At 35.6% G+C, this 18,011-nt stretch overlaps 1 protein-coding gene across 1 annotated transcript in view; it reads left to right on the forward strand.

Moving 5' to 3' along the window:
- Positions 1–18,011, forward strand: part of LOC128858989 (uncharacterized) — a 325,060-nt gene that overhangs the window by 124,667 nt on the left and 182,382 nt on the right. Inside the window, exon 3 of the mRNA XM_054095626.1 lies at positions 5,629–7,316. Within this exon, the coding sequence (XP_053951601.1) occupies positions 5,938–7,316 (1,379 nt within the window). The 5' untranslated portion in view covers positions 5,629–5,937. The remainder of the gene's footprint in view (positions 1–5,628; positions 7,317–18,011) is intronic.

An 18,011-nucleotide genomic window follows, 5' to 3' on the forward strand; every position in this document is an offset into this window, starting at 1 on the left:
GTGCTTTTTGGAACTTCTAAGCCTTGATCTTGAGCTCATTTTTCAATGCATCGAATTCTGTCTTGCGATATTTTCAGTTCTTTGGCCATTTTTCTTGCACTTCGACGTGGATTTCGTTCAAATCGAGCCTTCACTTTCCGAACCATTTCTGGCGTTGTTGCGGTTTTTTTTGGTCCACCTCCATAGCGTTTTGCAATGTTACCAGTATCATTGTAACGTTTTATGGTTTGACAGGTACAAGCAGTGTGAAGTTGGTAACACTTCATATCGTACACCCTGTATATTACAAATGATTAAGCACAATGTAATTGCAGACTAAATTTTTGCACTAAAAATTTGTACCAAAAACTTATACTTAAAATGTGTACTAAATAACTGTACCAAAAATGTGTACTATTGTAAATTATATACTAAAAATTGGTACTAAAAATATGAACTAAAAAGCTCTACAAAAAATTGTACTTAATATCTGTACTAAAAATGTGTAATAAAAACGTGTACTAAAAATGTGTACTAAAAATGTTCAAAACATTATATAATATATATGGCTTAGAAAATGTGTACTAAAAATTGCGTATCTACTGAAATTATGTACTAAAATTTACTTCTGAAAGAAATGTGCTAGAATACATTCTAAGTTCAAAAGCTTTCTAAACTTGTACTAAACATGTCGTATGATTTAATACTAAACATCTGAGTTTAAAATTTTAAATGTTTATAAAATTCCATACGCTAGTGCAAAACAAGTTTTCAACTTTGATATAAAGGGTTTTCCAATAACAGGTGTTATTTTGAATAGGACTGCGCCATCGAGAGATGACTAACGAGTTTTTATGGCCGGAATTGGATGGTCTTGATCTGGACAACGTTTATTTTCAAGAAGACGGCGCTACGTGCCACACAAGCAACGAAACCATCGAGCTTTTATGGAAAAAGTTTCCGGACCGTGTTATCTCTCGAAGAGGTGATAACAATTGGCCACCGAGATCTTGTAATTTAACACCTTGTGATTTTTTTTCTTTGGGGCCAGGTGAAAGAGAAGGTCAACGATAACAGCTCGAGGTCTATTCAGAACCTCAAAGATGGAATTCGGAAGGCTATCGAGGACATATGGCAGCCACTTTGCAATTCGGTTATGGAAAATTTCATGAAAAGGATATTGTCCTGTAAGCGTGGTCGTTTTTCACTATTAACGCAATATTTTCCACCTTATAATGAGATAAACATCCGATCATTTATATTAAAAAATAGCATTTTTCTTTGAATATCAAAATAACACCTCTTATTGTATTTATATTCTTAACATTTTTCTTTTTGAAGAAATTTTATTACAGTTTGGCGTAAAACTTTACTAAAGTTGTCATGAATATACAGGCTAAATTTTTTGCACTGAAAAAGTGTACTAAAAATTAACACTTCCAACGATTAGCGCACCTATTTTAAATGTTTGCTAAAAATTGTGTACTAAAAATTTCGTACAAAAAATTGAGTACTAAAAATGTTGTACTAAAAATTGTGTACTAAAATGTTGTATTAAAAATGTGAACTAAAAATTGTATTAAAAAAATTTCTAAAATTTCTATTTTCTACCAAATGACTTTCGACCCGAATAATTTTTTTGAATTTTAAAAGTTTATATTGTGCTATACAAAAAAAAGCAAAAATTAAAATTAAATGCATATAATAATTTACGAATATTCGCTGGTGCTACTTTTCGGTACACAATTTTAGGAAATGTTTCCCTCGATGTCTCAGTGCCGCTTACTTTTATTTGTTATTTACATTATTTTTATTAAATTCTCCTAGAATTCTTTTCTGTGAAGGCCGACTTTTTATTGTCAATTTCTATCATTGTAAAGTTTTAAATTTTGAATTAAATTTTATTTACTCTAACACCGCGTGCAGATGCGCAATGTACACGCACACAAAATGTGAGCTTTTCAATGCAAATCACAATAGTGTCGGAATAAAAGAACAAAGGAGAGACAGCAATGGAGTGAATAGCAAAAAAAATTGTATTTTTTGGTTGAAAAGAGCTAAAACACACTGAAATAACAATGCGTTGCACAAAGCTCACAGCAATCTATTCATGCACATATTTACACATGTATAGGTGGATATACATATTATATTTTTATTTTTATGTATGGATCCGTTAAGTCGTCGGAATGATAAACAAACGATCTGTGAACGTATGGAAACGTCTGGCTGTTCGTGCCAGGTGAGGGTTGGGTGTATTGCGCAACAGAGGCCACAAAAACTTATGAACGCATTTGCGTTACTCACTCAGTGGGCGTGGTAGAGTGCAAGTGACATTGAGTTGACAGTTGTCATGCCAGCTGCAGCTTTGTCCACTGTTGCATTTTTTTACACACCGTTTTTTATTTCAATGGCAGCCGTTCTCCGTATCTTCATTGTTGCTGTGGCGTGCCATAGGTTTTGGGTCGAGTAGCCGTTCAAGGTAAAGGTAAATACTCACAAGCGCAACCACAAAATTGTGAAGGCGTATAGACAGAATTCAGGTTGCTTACGAAAGGTAAGGCAAAAGAGGGCACAAAAAAAAAACGGAGTAAACAATGGCAGTGAAAATAAGCTGCAAAACAATAAGCGGGAAGTGCACGCAAACAGCAACATCTAGCTACACAAATCTGTCCACCTGCTAAACAACGACATCGTCGTCGTCGTCGTCTGCGGCGGGTTCCAAAGTGGCCTAAAGCGACGGCTGCTGCATCGATGCGAAATAACACAGAAAAACGCAGAAGGGCGGTTGTCAAGCGGCTCATACGAGTGCAAGGCCAATGCGCAAGTGCAATTGACATTTTATAAGGAAAAAGCTCGTACATGCACCTACATATGTTTTGTCTGTGCGTTTACGTTGTTCTGCTAAGAACTGCACGCTTCAATTGCCTACTTTTAGGCTTTTAAGCCGATTTAGACATACATTTTTTGCACATAAATGGATACTTTAAGCATGCAAAAGCATTAAACGCAACAGACACTGACGAATGTACTGCAGTACATGGCGTATGCGTAACATTTGAATGATTTTGGTGATGGGTGGCGTATGCATAACATTTATTAGGCAAATGATAAATCGAATGGTGAAACGTGCACTTTTTGTAGCATTAACGGTATCTGGAGGAAATGAACTGGTTTCTATTCCAAAAACAAAAACCCAAATTCTTAATATAATTTGAGCACAACAACCGCGTCTTGAATTCCTCATTAGTGTAGTAGCTTCTTTAATATGTCACATTTTGAAATTCAGAAAAAATTGCGATATTAAAAATTAAGCTCAGAAAAATTGTAATTCAGAAAACATTGAGGAAAACTTTTATAAAAAAAAACTACTTTCAGAAAAAAGTTAGTCACAAAAAATTTTAATTTAGAAAAAACTTAATCCGAAAATTTTAAGTTAAGGGAAAAAAAATTAATTTATTAAAAACATTAGTTGGTAAGATATTAAATTTAGATCAAAAAACTGAATGTAGAAAAAAATAATGTTATCAAAATTTAATTAAAAAAGGGAAATTCAGAAAGAAGTTATTAATACAAAAATTTAATTCAGGAAAAATGAGTTCAGCGAACATTCAAATTAGGAAAATTATAATTAAAACAATAAATTCTGCAAAAGATAAACTCAGAAAAAATGGCCATGGCAAAAAAATTAAGCTCAGAAAAAATTAAATTGGTTAAAGGATTTATTCAGGAAACTAGACTCCGAATTAATTAATTAAAATTAATGCTGTAAAATTTGTACGAAAGGGGGGCATTCAAAAAAATTTCCTAATCATAAAATTTAATTCTGAAATATTAAGTTGAAGGAAAATTTAAATCAGAAATACTACAATTAATAAAACTTAGTTTTGAAAAAGGTAATTTAGAAAAACTTGGAATCGTTGAAATTTAAATTCACAAAGAAATAAGTTGTGAAAATATTTAATTCAGAAAAATATTAATAAAAACCAATTCGGAAAATTACGTTCAGGAAAAATTCTATTAAAAAGCATCAAATTTTGAAAGCCATTAATTCAGAAGATATTAAATTAAATTCAGTACAAATTTTTATAAAATACGGAAAATTCAGAAAAAAAATGTTAATAAAAAAATTAAGTTGAGAGAAGATTTGAATGAGAAATAATGTAATTGAAAAAAATTCTGAAGAAGGTAAATTCAGAAAGAAAAAATTGCGACTAAACTCGCGACTAAACCTAAATTCAGAAAAAGAAATGTAAAAAAAAAATAAGGGAGAAAAAATTAATTTAAAAAAAATTGTATGTAGAAAAAATTGAGCTGAAAAAAGTAGTGAATTCAGAAAAACCAAGAAATAAAAAAAAAATTAAACGAACATTCAGTGAACAGTACACATATTCTGCTTATGTCTGCCAGAGCGTATGAGCAACATTTTAACTGATATGCATTAGAAACTCATTAACTCTGTAATATATGCGAAAGCCCAGGGCCACCGCTTGCCACGGAAGGTCATCAGATTTCAGCTGCTACATGCCCATATGAGCGCCATTAATTACAAGTAGCAGAAAATGCAAACCCCAAACAAAAAAATCAAAAATCCCAATTTTTTGCGGTTTAATGAGCAGTGGAAATGGAATCACGTTTTAGCAAAAATAATTTAAGATTCTTTTACTGCTATTTTTGCACTTTTGCCCAATTTAATTTTTTTATACCTTTAAAAAAACTTTCACTTTATGCAAAAAGAACGGAAATATACAGAATCATACGCAGGTGGCACGTTTTTGCCTACCTGAATGTGAATTGATTTTTAATACCATTTGCGACACAACAGCGGCGCGACGCGTATTGCAATAAAAGAAGTATTTACGACAAATAACGCACATATGCCAAATAAAAAGGTGAGAAAAAAGTAGGACGTCAACTACAAATGTGTGGCAAGGCTATGCAACTTTTTACAACTGCCACGCCTCATATATAAAACAGATGTGTGTGTGTGTGAGCACTGCATACGTGATTGGCAGACCCAAAAGCACGACGCACAACGCAGCAATACAATAACAATTCTCAAAGGCACCTACGTGCCTTGCAACAATAACAACAACAACGACGTTGAGCACGACAAAGTTAAAAACGATGTACCAAATTGCTGGAAACGTTGCAAGTAATGTGTTGATGGAAAAGAAATAAAAAAAGAATAAAATAAAAAAATATATTACAAATAAATAAAGAAATATAAATACAAATACAATGAAACGGGCTGCGCCGGTATATTTGGTATTTTTCTCCACTTTTTCTCTTTCGCGTTTACTTTTTGTTAAAGTTTTATTTGTTGCCCTGCGGGTGTTGTAATTACCGACACATCAAAGTCGAAAATTGTGCTGCTTGATTATTTGAGCTGTAGTGTGCTTGTTTGTGTGTGTGTGCGTATTCACGCTGAACTTTTTTTTTTCGGATGAAGCATAGCTAAAAATTATAAAACGAGCTATTTCCTTTGGTATTAAATAGAAAAAAAGTCACTTAATTTAACTATTGAAAATTAAAAAAAATAAAGATTATAATTTTAGATATAAAATCTCACTTGCCATATTTAACGAACCCGACTTTAGCCTGATTTTTGTATCTCATGCAGCTTTTTTTCTCTTTTTGTCTTTTCAGCTCTCCAAGCGCGTGAAATACTAGAAATTCTGATTTCCATATCCACTTTACACCACAAAAATTTCAACTAAAGTCAGATTTGATTTTGGCATACTTACTAAGCAAGCAGAGCTTAAAGCACTCAGAAATTCTCATCAAACTTCGACCCAAAATTTTCGTAGCAAATGCAAAAGAAGAATATCCCATATTCGACTCTCTACAGAAACTCACACGTCGACATCCGCGGAAACTTTTCCTACTCTTCACACATTTTAGCCTCTCCGCACTGACCTCACTGGATAGCAGCTAATCATCAAGCACTCGCGTACAATGTTTCACAACTCCATACAGGAGTCGAGACTAAACAATGCGTATAGAAATAAAACGATATCCGCAACAACGACAACAACAATTACATCAACACCACGCACACATGGCAGCAATGCAAGCGGCGATCGAAATGCCTGTCAAACAATCGATATACGCAAGTTGGCAGCAACAGCGGCACAATTAGAAGCGGCCAGTAATGGGCAGCGCAACGCAGCAGCAGCAACGGAATCGACGTCTCGGGGAGCGTCGAATGCAAATACTACAAATAATTACATCAACAGAAGTGGCAGCAACAGCAGTGGCGGCTATGCAGCAGCAACACGATCAAGGTTGAAAACAGCAGCGCAAACAGCAACAACTACTAGAGCAACAACAGCTGAAACTGTAACAATAATACCAAATAATCTAGCAACAATAACAAGCACAGCAAACGACACAAGAATGGCATCAGCGGCGGCAGCGGCATCGGCAATGCGTCACCGAATGGCGGCGGCGGATAATGGCTTGGGTGGTAGCAGCAGCAATGCCGGTGGCGCGGTTGTGCTCAATATCGGCAATGCAGGCTACCAGCAGGATGCACTGCAGCGTCATGGTAGCGCGCACAGCAATAGCAGTGTCACCGGTGGTGGTCAGCATCGCACAGCACGTGGCAGTGGGAGCGGGCGCAGTCGGAATAAGCAAAGAAAACCAAGTTCCTCAAGTGCCAAGGGTGCTGTTGGCGACAGCACAACAAAAACTACAGCAAACTCAAAACCCATAACATCAACAACCAATAAAAATCCTACCAGCAATAAGTCAAGCGCACCGCCATCAACAGAAGTAACCACAGCGGACAGGTCGGTTCAGCGCTCGAGCAGCAAACGCAGCGTTGACAAGCCAGCCAGCAGTCAGCAACAGCAAAGCAGTGGTGCGACGACGTCGCAAAGCCGTTCACCGCAACCAAGTCGCCACACACGCCAATCGCAGTCGTCCTCGTCACGCGAACGTTCACGCTCACGCTCGCGTTCGCGTTCACAACAGCGCAGCGATGAAGAGCGCGTCCCGCGCAACGAAGTTCGCGACGATGCAGCAGTGAACAGCGCTCGACAGCGACGTCGTCACGGTGGTAGTCGCAATTCGTTGGCAAGCGTGGAGCAAGGCCTTACCGGGGATTCGGCCAAAAGGCGACGTCGTGATGTTGAAGAAGAAGAGGACTCCTATACCTCTTCGTCCGGGTCGAGTTGTAATGGCTCGTGTAGTTCAGATGATGGCGATTCGAATAGTTCGACGTCGAGTGGTGAACCGAATTTGCCGTATCCAGGATTTCCGGAATTCTCTTTCAGGTTTCTCACGCAGAACTGGGTGTTGCGCAACTGGTGCTTGCGGCTCATCACAAATCCATATCCTTTTCAAAGAACATGTGCTGTATTTTTTTCTTTTTTACAGAGAACAGCCCTTTTTGCCACGCTGTAGTGCAAGCAAAGTAAGTGTGTTTTTGCCTCAAAGTATGCAATACCAATTTTTTAGTGATTTAATTTATACATTTGCACCCTAACATCCGTAACTTCAGTCATTTTGTTACCCCTAAAAAAACGTTCATATCTGCATTGCAAATATGCCAATTACTTTTGACCCTAGAAAAGTGCGCTGAGTCAAACAAAAGCCAATTCATTCACTCTTCGCTGCGTTAAGAAAATTTTGTGTGCGCAAATTTCGATCTAAAAGCGGCACTTATTTTCCCCCGTTTCTCCTCTGACCAAAACTAAACAAAGGCGGCGTAGGTAACAGCGAATAATGAAATTCAAAAAGAATGCCGAGGTGGAGAACCAGATTCTTTGCCCAATTTAGTTGATATGCCAGAACAAATTTGCTGAGCATTGCTTCACCACTTTTTTCGTTTGCACATCTGGGACGAGCAGTTGGAAAGAAAAGTGCACATAAATCAAATAAATTAAAACTTAATCAAAAGCGATTTGAGGCAAGTGGCTGAGATGGAGCAAAGAAATTGTTGGAAAATATGTGGAAACGAGTGAGTAGAAAGCAAAAAAGAAGGCAAGAATTTCGTGACTAGAGTATAGAGATAAAAGAAACGAAAGAACCCCGTAAGCAATTTGACTGAGTGAAAGTAGTAAGAATGCGTTTTCTGCTTATCAAATCAAAACCATTGGAGAAGAGAACAGTCCAGGGAAAATTATTGGGAAAGCTTTGGGTTTTAATAACAAATACTGAACGATGTGTATTTGGAAATTTTTAATATTTAATAAATGTACCCATTTTTCTTCTGGATTGGCACGGAAACCACTTACATGATTTTGGCAGAGTTTAACAAAGTGTGCCAGTCGTTTCTTTCTCGTGCTAACCGGCGTCTGTTGGGCACGCCAAAATCCCTCTCTACCTGAGCTTTCCAACGAAGAGGAGGGATTCCTCTTCATCTGCTACCACCAGCTGGTACCGCATCGAATACTTTCAGAGCAGGAGCCTTTACTTCCGTCTGCAAAAACTCGTTTAGAAATTTTGGGATTTTTCAAACTTTAAAAAGGCGAAGATTGTGAAAAAAATTATATTTTAATGTCGAATTTTCGGGACCATCTTGTGGGATTTGGCAAAACCTCTCAAAATTTAGTAGCTAAAAGAGATTTCATTAAATAGTAAGATTTAAAAAATTTAAGAAAATTTTGCAAAAATTCCGAAAACCACTGGCTCTGCTGGCGTTTTTTTTAATTTTATTTATTTAATTTGTACGTAATATTTTGGAAAAAAAGTATTTTTTAATTATTAATACGGGATTTGGTGAAACTTCTTAAGGGGGTAGTATGGTATTTTTTTTTTTTAAATTATTCTATAACATCTTAAGATTATTGTGTGAAAGTTTGAAGTGCATTAGAGTAAAATTGACAAAGACACAAAGGATTAAGTATCTACCTCTCCAACCGGATTTCACGCTGTAAAAATCTTCACAAATCTTTAAACGCGTTTTTCTCACACTTGCCTTTTTTACGGTCGGTGTCCACTGTAGATTCATATCTACTGCACCGATTCTTTTCAAATTTGGTTTTTTTGTTTCTTTACTTTATTCACGAGGTAATGACGTCGAGTTTTTTTTTTTTTTAATTTTGTCATATTTTAAAACAACAAAGTTTTCAAGTTTTTTTTATGAAAAATCGGTGTTTTGACTTCAAAGCGCTTTAAAAAATTAAAAAAAAAAAAAAAAAAAAAAAAAATTCGACGTTGTTACCTGCGAAACTTTATTAGATGATGAAATCAATTTGGTTTTTTGATTTTAGTTGATCCAGTAATGAGTTCTGAGGGACACCGCAATAAAACTTTTTTATGAGACGTCCGCGAAGATTCGCTGCCACCAACTCATTTCTTCATAAAAATCAATGAAAATTTCACACAATATTCTTTAAATATGACTTTATAATGAAGTAATTTTAAAATTTTGAATAAATCAACTGTGTCGACAAACAAAATTTCGAAAAATATGCTTGTTCTACACCGAATTAACCATACTACCCCCTTAAAATTTAGCACCTAAATGAGATTTTATTAATATAAATAGTAAGATTTAAAAAATTTAAGAAGATTTTCAGAAAATCCCGAAAGCCACTGGCTCGGTTAGCGTTAATAAGAAAGTTGTCACTTAATTTCCTTCGTTTAACTTCTACGTAACGTTTGTAAAAAGAAAAAAGTTTCTTTAATACTATTTTTTAATAATTTTCGGGACTACCTTACGGAATTTTGTAAAATCTCTCAAAATTTAGTAGCTGAGTGAGATTTCAAGAAATAGTAGAATTTAAAAAATTTAGGGAAAATTTTCCAAAAATCTCGAAAACCACTGGCTCTGCTGGCGTTAATAAGAACGTTTTTTTTATTTTATTTCTAATACTACGTTCAACGATAAGTCTAAATTTTCCCAAAAATTCTAAAATTTCTAAAAGCAAACTTTGTTACTAATTGCTGTGGCTAAATTTTTTAGTTTTTTTCGAAACATAAAAACATGGCAGACTGCGCACTATGGTACACTTTCGTTTTTGCATATATTTACACAAAAGTATTTTCGATTTACTCTGCTGAGGTGAGACGATTTTGGTGCAGAGTCTTGTTGCCTGGTTTGAGTTCGTCGGGAAATGTCGGTAAGTTTTGTTAAACCCACCAGCTGTGGCTGGAGTTGAGATATAACTAAAAACCCTCTTTGCGGTCCAATGTGCCACGTTTTCGGCATCGGTTACAAGAAAAGAAATGTGCTTGCAAAAATATGTGACTAACCTGCTAGGTGGCACTGGTTTCGATTTGAAAGAGAAATAAGAATGAGATCCAAGGCTGTTAATAGGTTAGGTTGAAGCGGTTGTCCTGTAGGACACACTCAGGCTCATAGCTCATTGTGATGCCGCAAGGGGAACTTGAATAAGATTCTCAAGTATCTGCATAATAAATTGCGCACAAAAATAGCTTATCTCTTATGTCTCATCTCATCTAATTTATCTTTACTCGCAGGATCTCTAAGCAATACCGCCAAAATAGTCCGTAAATCGAACTGCGAGTAATCATCTTATTTCTCAAGGAAATGTTCACAGTACGATAATTTCTACTCAAAGGGACTTAAGACTGGTATTTAAAGCCCTAAAGACGGTTCTAGAGAAGGCCCCAAAGCAAGGATTGGCAGCCTTTTGAGTCGGAAGAGTAAAAAAACATAGTTGATAAAATTGCTTATTAATGACGATGTTGCTTTAGAAATTGAAAATGAAGTAATTTACCGCTCTGAATATCTTCTCCATTCAGAAAACATTTATTCTCAAAAAAAAAGAACTAATTCTTCTACCAAAACATAGGCTTCCCTTTTCTTGTAGCTTTAGATTCAGCGCATTTAATTTCGCAGCGATATACACCATAAAGTAAAATTTTTGCACCCATTTGACGTTCTCTAATTCAGAGTAATTAACGCTTTTTTCATTTAGGAATGAATGTATTTATTTCAATCAAGCGCACCTTACCTTTGAAAAGTCATTGCATTTTATTGTGAATAAATAAGTTGCAATACTTAGAGTCCATTTCGTTTAAGAATTCCTTGCAGTTGGTGGCTGAGAGATAGAAACAGTGCATAATCCTCGTTAATCTATTCAGAATGATTTTTAAATGTAATTTTCCGTTTTTATAAAATAAATAATATTTGCGTATAGAACTGAAGAGCCACAGCTACACATCCAAAGAGCAGTTTGTGGCCCGCGAACAGTAGGTTGCCAACCCCTGTTCTAAAGTAATCTAAAACTGCCAAGCCACCTTGCCTCTTAAAAATCTCATAATAGTAAAATTGTTGGCACTAAAGGAAAGTATGATTTCATCTCAAGAGCTGTAAAGCAGGAGAGAAATTGTCTTTAAAACGAACTAGGAATAGTCTTGAGAGTTTCAAACAGATTTCAAAACAAAACGTAAGCCAAATTTATTTTTATTTATTTAATTGATTTAAGTTGGTAACAAATATTGTTTCTGGTTATGCGCTCTCCGAACAATTTTATTTGAAAAAAGTTTCACATCACATTCAAGCTTCAACCGCCATTTCTGGCGCATTATAGACTATTTTTTTCTCTTATATTCCAACGCCAACTTTCGACCTTGCAGCATTACACGCTTGACATATTTAATTGGTTAACGTAAGTCACTCATAGTTTGCAAGCCAAAAAGCTTAAAAAAGCGAAAAATGCAAAATGTATGCGAAAATGAGAGGAAAAGTAAAAATAGCTACCAATGCAGAAAAAAAATAATATAATTACAATATATTATGTGTATATGTATGTGTACCTATGCAGCTAGTCGCCTGAAAGATATACACATTTTATGCTAACTATAAGAATACATACTTGTGTATGTATGTGTAGGTATGTAAGAGCAATGCCAGTAAAAAAATTTGTTGGTAAAGTGAAAAGCGAAAAATAGTAGCAGCTCAAAGGATATTTGTTGCATTTCAATAAAGTGAAAAACGCTTGCCAATGAACGACCATGACAACCACACGTACGCACACATATACACATATACAGTGGCGAGTGCATGATGATCTTTTTTTTGATATTTACAACGATTTACAAGTAAAGTTTTTTCTTACTTTGTATATTTTTTTTGGAAATATTGTTACTTCTTTAGCCACTAAATAAGACTTTTAAACGTTATACAAAGTTTTAAAAACATCAAAAAAATTATGAAAATTTCATTTAGACCATTTTCGAGAACGCAGTAATGTGACTCATGAAATTTTAGTCATCTCCATCATCTTGGCGTTACTGCCCGGGGTGGACCATTGCCTCCTTTACAATACGCCTCCATTCTTCTCGACAGTCCGCTTTCGCTCTATGTTGTGAGATTTCTATATTTCGTATATCGTCTTCCACGTCTTGAAACCATCGTCTCCTTGGCCGGCCTCTCCTTCTTGCTCCTTTAAGGTTTTTTGGTCGTTCTTTCGCTGCTCATTCTTAAAATCTTTGTGAATTTATAAACCGCGTTATATTTCCTCCCGCGATTAAAACACTGAGCGTGTGGTTATCCCGTATTCGGCACGTACCGTCTTTTAATCGTATAGAACCGAATATTCTTCTAAGAATTTTTCTTTCAAACCGCATCAAAATTCATGTCATTAACTTATTATCGACCTTGTTATAATTATGTACATCTGTCGTTTTTTTTTTCTTTGATATCAATGAAGATTTCAAAAATTTGATATAGTCAAAATATGCTCTGTTAGCTGCCTCAATACGCTCTTGTATAAATAAGGACATATCCTTATTTATGCTGAGTACTACGCCTAAGTATTTAAACTCTTGCGTGAACTCAAAAACATAACTTCTGATTCTGATGTGACTAATGAAAGGATCGTGTCACGTACTTCGCCTTTTCTTCATTTATGAAATGTTAGTAAAATAAGTAAATTTTAGCAAAAGAAGCAGTCGAAAAAGCGTTTAAATTATTAATAATTTTTTAATTACAATAGTTTCTTATGAAGAAAAATGAGAAAAAAAAATTTTAAAGAATCAGCTCTTTTGCACTTTTTATAAATCTTAAAACGACCGATACCAGCAATTATAAGTACACCTCATCTGGGTTGGCAAGTCGCTGAGCCTCAGAGTTGGTATTTTTTCGAGCGTTCGTTAAGTGTCATTGAGTTGTATACATCATCGATTACTAAAATGCGAAGGTAGCCCTTGTGCTATTTTTAGAGTCCGGAAGGTCAGATGCGAGAAGCACATAGAGTACAGGTCCAAGAATACTTCCTTGAGGAAGCACTGAATTTATTGGCTTAAGGCTTAAATAAGTTCCATCGCGCTTGAAGCACCTTTTGTTAAGGTATGAAGTTAAAATGTCCAAAAATTCCTTCGGAAGCAAGATCTTCAGCTAATCGAGTAGTCCTGCACGCCATAACTTATCAAAGGCCTGAGCAACATCGAGAAATATGGAAGAGTATATTTCCTTCACTTCGATTGCGTCGCCTATTACGCTTGTGATGAAATCCAAGGAGTAAAAAAAATGTCTTAGTGCCATACAGCAGGTGTAACTAATAAAGAAAGCCGCAAAAAAAAAAACAATTTCGAAATTCAGATGAAAATTTTGTGAATTTTTCAAAAAAATTGTGAAACGTTTGAAAGTTTTATTAACATGGTTTTGGTTGAAAAAGTAAAAATATTTGAAAAACAAAACAAACAATTTTTTTTCTAATTTTAACTCGAAAAAATTGAAGTTGTTCAAAAAATTTTAGAACATATTAAAATGATTTTGTTTGACATAAAAAAATGTTAGCTCGAAAAACATTGTAAATATTAAAAAACCAATCGCGCAGCCCACTGTCTATATGTACATATATACGTATTGTACCAACACTTTTTTCGGTCATTTCATAAAAAAACTTACCAGCACTAACAATTTGTGTGGACAAACTAGCGAGCTGGTAACTGGTCACTGGCAAAGATAAGCGCTTATGCAGCTGCATGCGCTCATGTGTACTTGTTTGTGTATGTGTGTGTGGTTGTGTAGGAGTATGCGCGTCTGCTGACAATAAATGCCACTACCAGCTACTGATTTCCTTGCAATTTGTTGCTGCTTTTATTGCTTGCACCGTTGACTACTTGCTACTGGCTGCTGGCTGCTGGCTGCTGACTCCTGGGTACTCAAGTTAACTAAAATTAAGCAACAACAAAAACAACAATATGCCTCACCATAAACTCCAGTTTTGGCTTGAACTGCTCTGCTGCCTGTTTGTGCTTTGTTACACATAACTGCTTCTACTTTTTATGTGGCGGAAGCGGAAATAAAAATCAGCCATAGTGGAACATATTCCTTTTTTTTTTGTTTGCTGCTTGCGAGTGTGCAAGTTCACTACGGCGTAAATATTTAGCTAGCGACAGCACACAGATTTTTCAATATGTTCACATGAATATGCGAGGAGGCACCGCTTTTACTTACCTGTTTGCATTACGTACCTATGCAAGGTACGACATGTCTGCTGTTGCATACATTTAGGATGCGAAATATTGTTCACGTATTTTCAACGAGAAGTTTTTGCCGTGGGTTTTATTTTATTATACCTTTTATTTATAACATTTTCCAGCACATTTAGCTTGCGCTTTCCGTTTTTTTTCATTTTTCCACTTTTTTATTCATTTATTTTTCCTATTTTATGTTTTCTTTCATATGCTTCGCTTTTATTTAAATCGTGTTTTTCGGTTTATTTCAACCGTTTCCTGCCAAGGTCACTGCGTTAATTGGAGAATCTGTTGGGAATATTTGTTTACTCTTGGCATTCTTTTAGTTCATTTAATGATTGCATTCGTTATTTATTTCAATTTTATCTTTAACGGCGCAGGATATTAAATTAATCTTTTTACATCCAGTGGTAGTAGAAAGTGTTGAAGTGTTGTATGCAAAGGAATAGTAATATTCTTAAAAACTAAATTAAAACTAAGTTAGTTTAAAATAAAGCATGCCCAGTAACTGGCATCTCAGCGTTCTCTGTTCAACTCACACGAAAGAGGACCCCACGAACTGCGCAAACTACCGCATACAAGGTCCTAACAAGAGTACTTTGTGAATGGATGAAACCCTCGTTAACAAACTGATTAAGCCTTATCAGTTTGGTTAAGCCTTATCAGTTTGGTTTTAGGCCTGCTAAATCTACCATCAACGAGATTTTCACATTACGCCAAATCCTGCAGTGGACCCAAAAGAAGCAAAACGACACCCATTGCATTTCCGTGATTACAAAGCTGCATTCGAAAGTACGATAAGGGATCACGTGTATGTTGACCCGTCTGAATTTGGCATTCCCACAAAGTTCATCCGTCTTTGCAGGATGAGCCTAACAAACACCACCAGCGCAGTGAGAATTGGCAATGATCTTTCGAAGCCATTTGAAACGAAGCGGGGTTTCAGACAAGGCGATCCCTTATCATGCGATTCTTTCAATTTCATGGGGAGAAAATTGTTTGCGCCACCAACATCGACATCTCAGGCCCTATTTTCTATAAAAATGTCACGCTGATAATATCGACATTGTTGGCATTAGTCAGCGGGCAGTCATGGCAACTTTTCCCAGTCTTGAAAAATAATCCCATCGAGTGGATCTGCAGCACACGAGGACAAGATAAAGTAGCTTGTGTCAACAACCAGTAAGTAAACGCGTGTCGGACAGCAGGTTACGGTTAACAATTAAAAGTTTGGAGTAGTCAAAGACTTTGCACACAGGTGTTACTGTGAACTGGGTAGGCAATAAAGAAGCAGAGCCCTCTCTCGATACACGAAAAAAAGCTCTACCAATCGCTCATCCTCTCGGTTTACTATATGGCGCTGAGTTCTGAACATTAACGAATACCAATGGATGGTTATTAGGAGCTTTCGAAAGAAAAATGCTTCACAAGATCTATGGTGCGATTTGCGTGAACGATGCATGTCGAATATGATGAAACCATGAGCTGTAAGTGATCGAGATATCGATTCGATCGATGTCGAAGGTTGCTCAGCAACGCTTTGCTCTACAGCAGATAATAGACAATTTCCCAACAAAACGTCCAGTTTTTGGTCTGCCACCATAAATTTCATTTTTTCTCTCCTCGACAGTATCAGTTTCTTGAAATTTTGTGGCCAATCTTTGAATTTTCGACTCACTCGGACGATTATTTCCTTCTCTGAAAGGCTCCCACAACTTCTGTAATGAGGATTAAATGGTAAACTCAGCTTTTCTGCGTGTGTGCTGATCGTTCAATGTCCGGTAAACAAGGCTGCCAGTTTAGAAATTGAACGGCGTTTAGAAATTGAACTAATTTCCATAAGTTCAACTACTAAGCTTGTGAAGTCTGTACGGGCTTCCATGGGTACGAAAATTGAGATGCGTATTTGAAAGATTAATTTAACTAATATTTTATTGCATTCATGGTTCTGGGTTTCATTAGAAATTAGTGCTACTACCATAAAGCTAATAAAGAAATTTAAAAGAAAATTGTAAAAAACGAAATACTTCCAAATTTTTATATATTTTCATCCAAAAATGCTTACAAGCGTAAATTATGCATATTAAACTTCTCAACATCTCTAGCTCTAACTGACTTCCGTGATGCACTTTCGTAAATGAGTTATATACCAGAACACATACATGTACAGTGAGCGTCAAAATACAGTGTACACTATATGTTGATAAGTTTTGACTATGTATGTCTTATCATAATTTATTTTGTAATTTGAATTGTCTTTTCATAAAAATATAGTTCATACTACAACAAGAACCATATAAAGCAAAGTTTTGAACTTTGTATAAACTTTGAAATTAGCCTAATTTAAAAATTGTAAACATTTTTCACAAAAATTTTACAAAAGTTTCAGGTATGCAATTTTATAGCTCATGAAATTCCATTCAACACCTTCAAATTTATTTTCATATGAAAGAAAGCATCCAACACCCTTAGCAGAAAAAAATGCCAAGAATTAACCCAATTATTAAACCAGTTGAGTCTTGTCCAATTTTATACCGAAATTCAATGGGCTATAAAATTGCATCCCTGAAATTTTTCTTAAAAAGTTTTAAGTAAAAATGTGGAAATTTTGATGAAAATTTACCGAATTTTCATTTTATATATTTTTTAAGTTTTTATAAAAAAATAATTGAAATTACAAAGTAAGGTACTTTACTCTGACGCTAACAGTAAATGTATATATAAGCACAACTACATTTCCTACATGTGGCAACATCATTTTGCCATTGCGGCACTATTATTCTAGCATCATGTTGCTTTATTATTACTGCTACAACGGAATTTTGGAAGTTGTCGGAATTGCATGTAAATATTTTCAAGCGTAATGCGCTGAGACTCACTCTCGCACACACACAAGCACAAACTTATTTACCGCTTCCAGCAGCGTATGTGGGCTTGTGCGACTGTGTGCGGCTGTTCTTAGCACACGTAATGTACAAAATTTCAATTTGCTTGCAACAGCTGTGTCACATGCGGCAACATACAGCATACAATCTCGTATTAACAACAATTTAAGTGGCAGGCGAGCGAGTGGATGAGGGAGAGCAGCAAAGATTTATGTGAAAGACAGTTGCATGCTAACGGTAATATGAGTAACTAAGCATGTGCTTAGATGGCAGCATAACAACAACATCACTTACATGTACCTATTTTACAATAAGTAAGTAGTGGTGCTCAAAGCTTTATGTAACAACAACAAATCAGCGACTAAGAAGAGCAACATTTGTGATTTGTGCTGCATTGGCGATGAAACCTTGTCGCTCTTTGCTAAGCGTTTAACTCTAAAGATAACAATAACAGTTTCGAGCAACAATTTCGTGCAGCATTTTCTAAGCAACATACAACAGTGAACAACTACAATAACAACAACACGCAAAAATCTCTTGAATGCCACTTGTGTCGCAAACAATCTGGCACAAATGAACTAAACGAAGTGCAACAATTGCACATTGTTGATTTTGTATTGTTTTGTTTTGTTGTTGTTGCTATTGTGAATTCATTCTCTTCAAATATATTACATTCATTGTGGGTCTCTGCTGCTTTGTCATTCTCTAACAATTCAAGCAATTTTTCTTATGATTTTTGCTTTG

This window comes from Anastrepha ludens, chromosome 3 (genome assembly GCF_028408465.1).
Source record: "Anastrepha ludens isolate Willacy chromosome 3, idAnaLude1.1, whole genome shotgun sequence".
In the NCBI taxonomy this organism is placed as follows: Eukaryota; Metazoa; Arthropoda; class Insecta; order Diptera; family Tephritidae; genus Anastrepha; species Anastrepha ludens.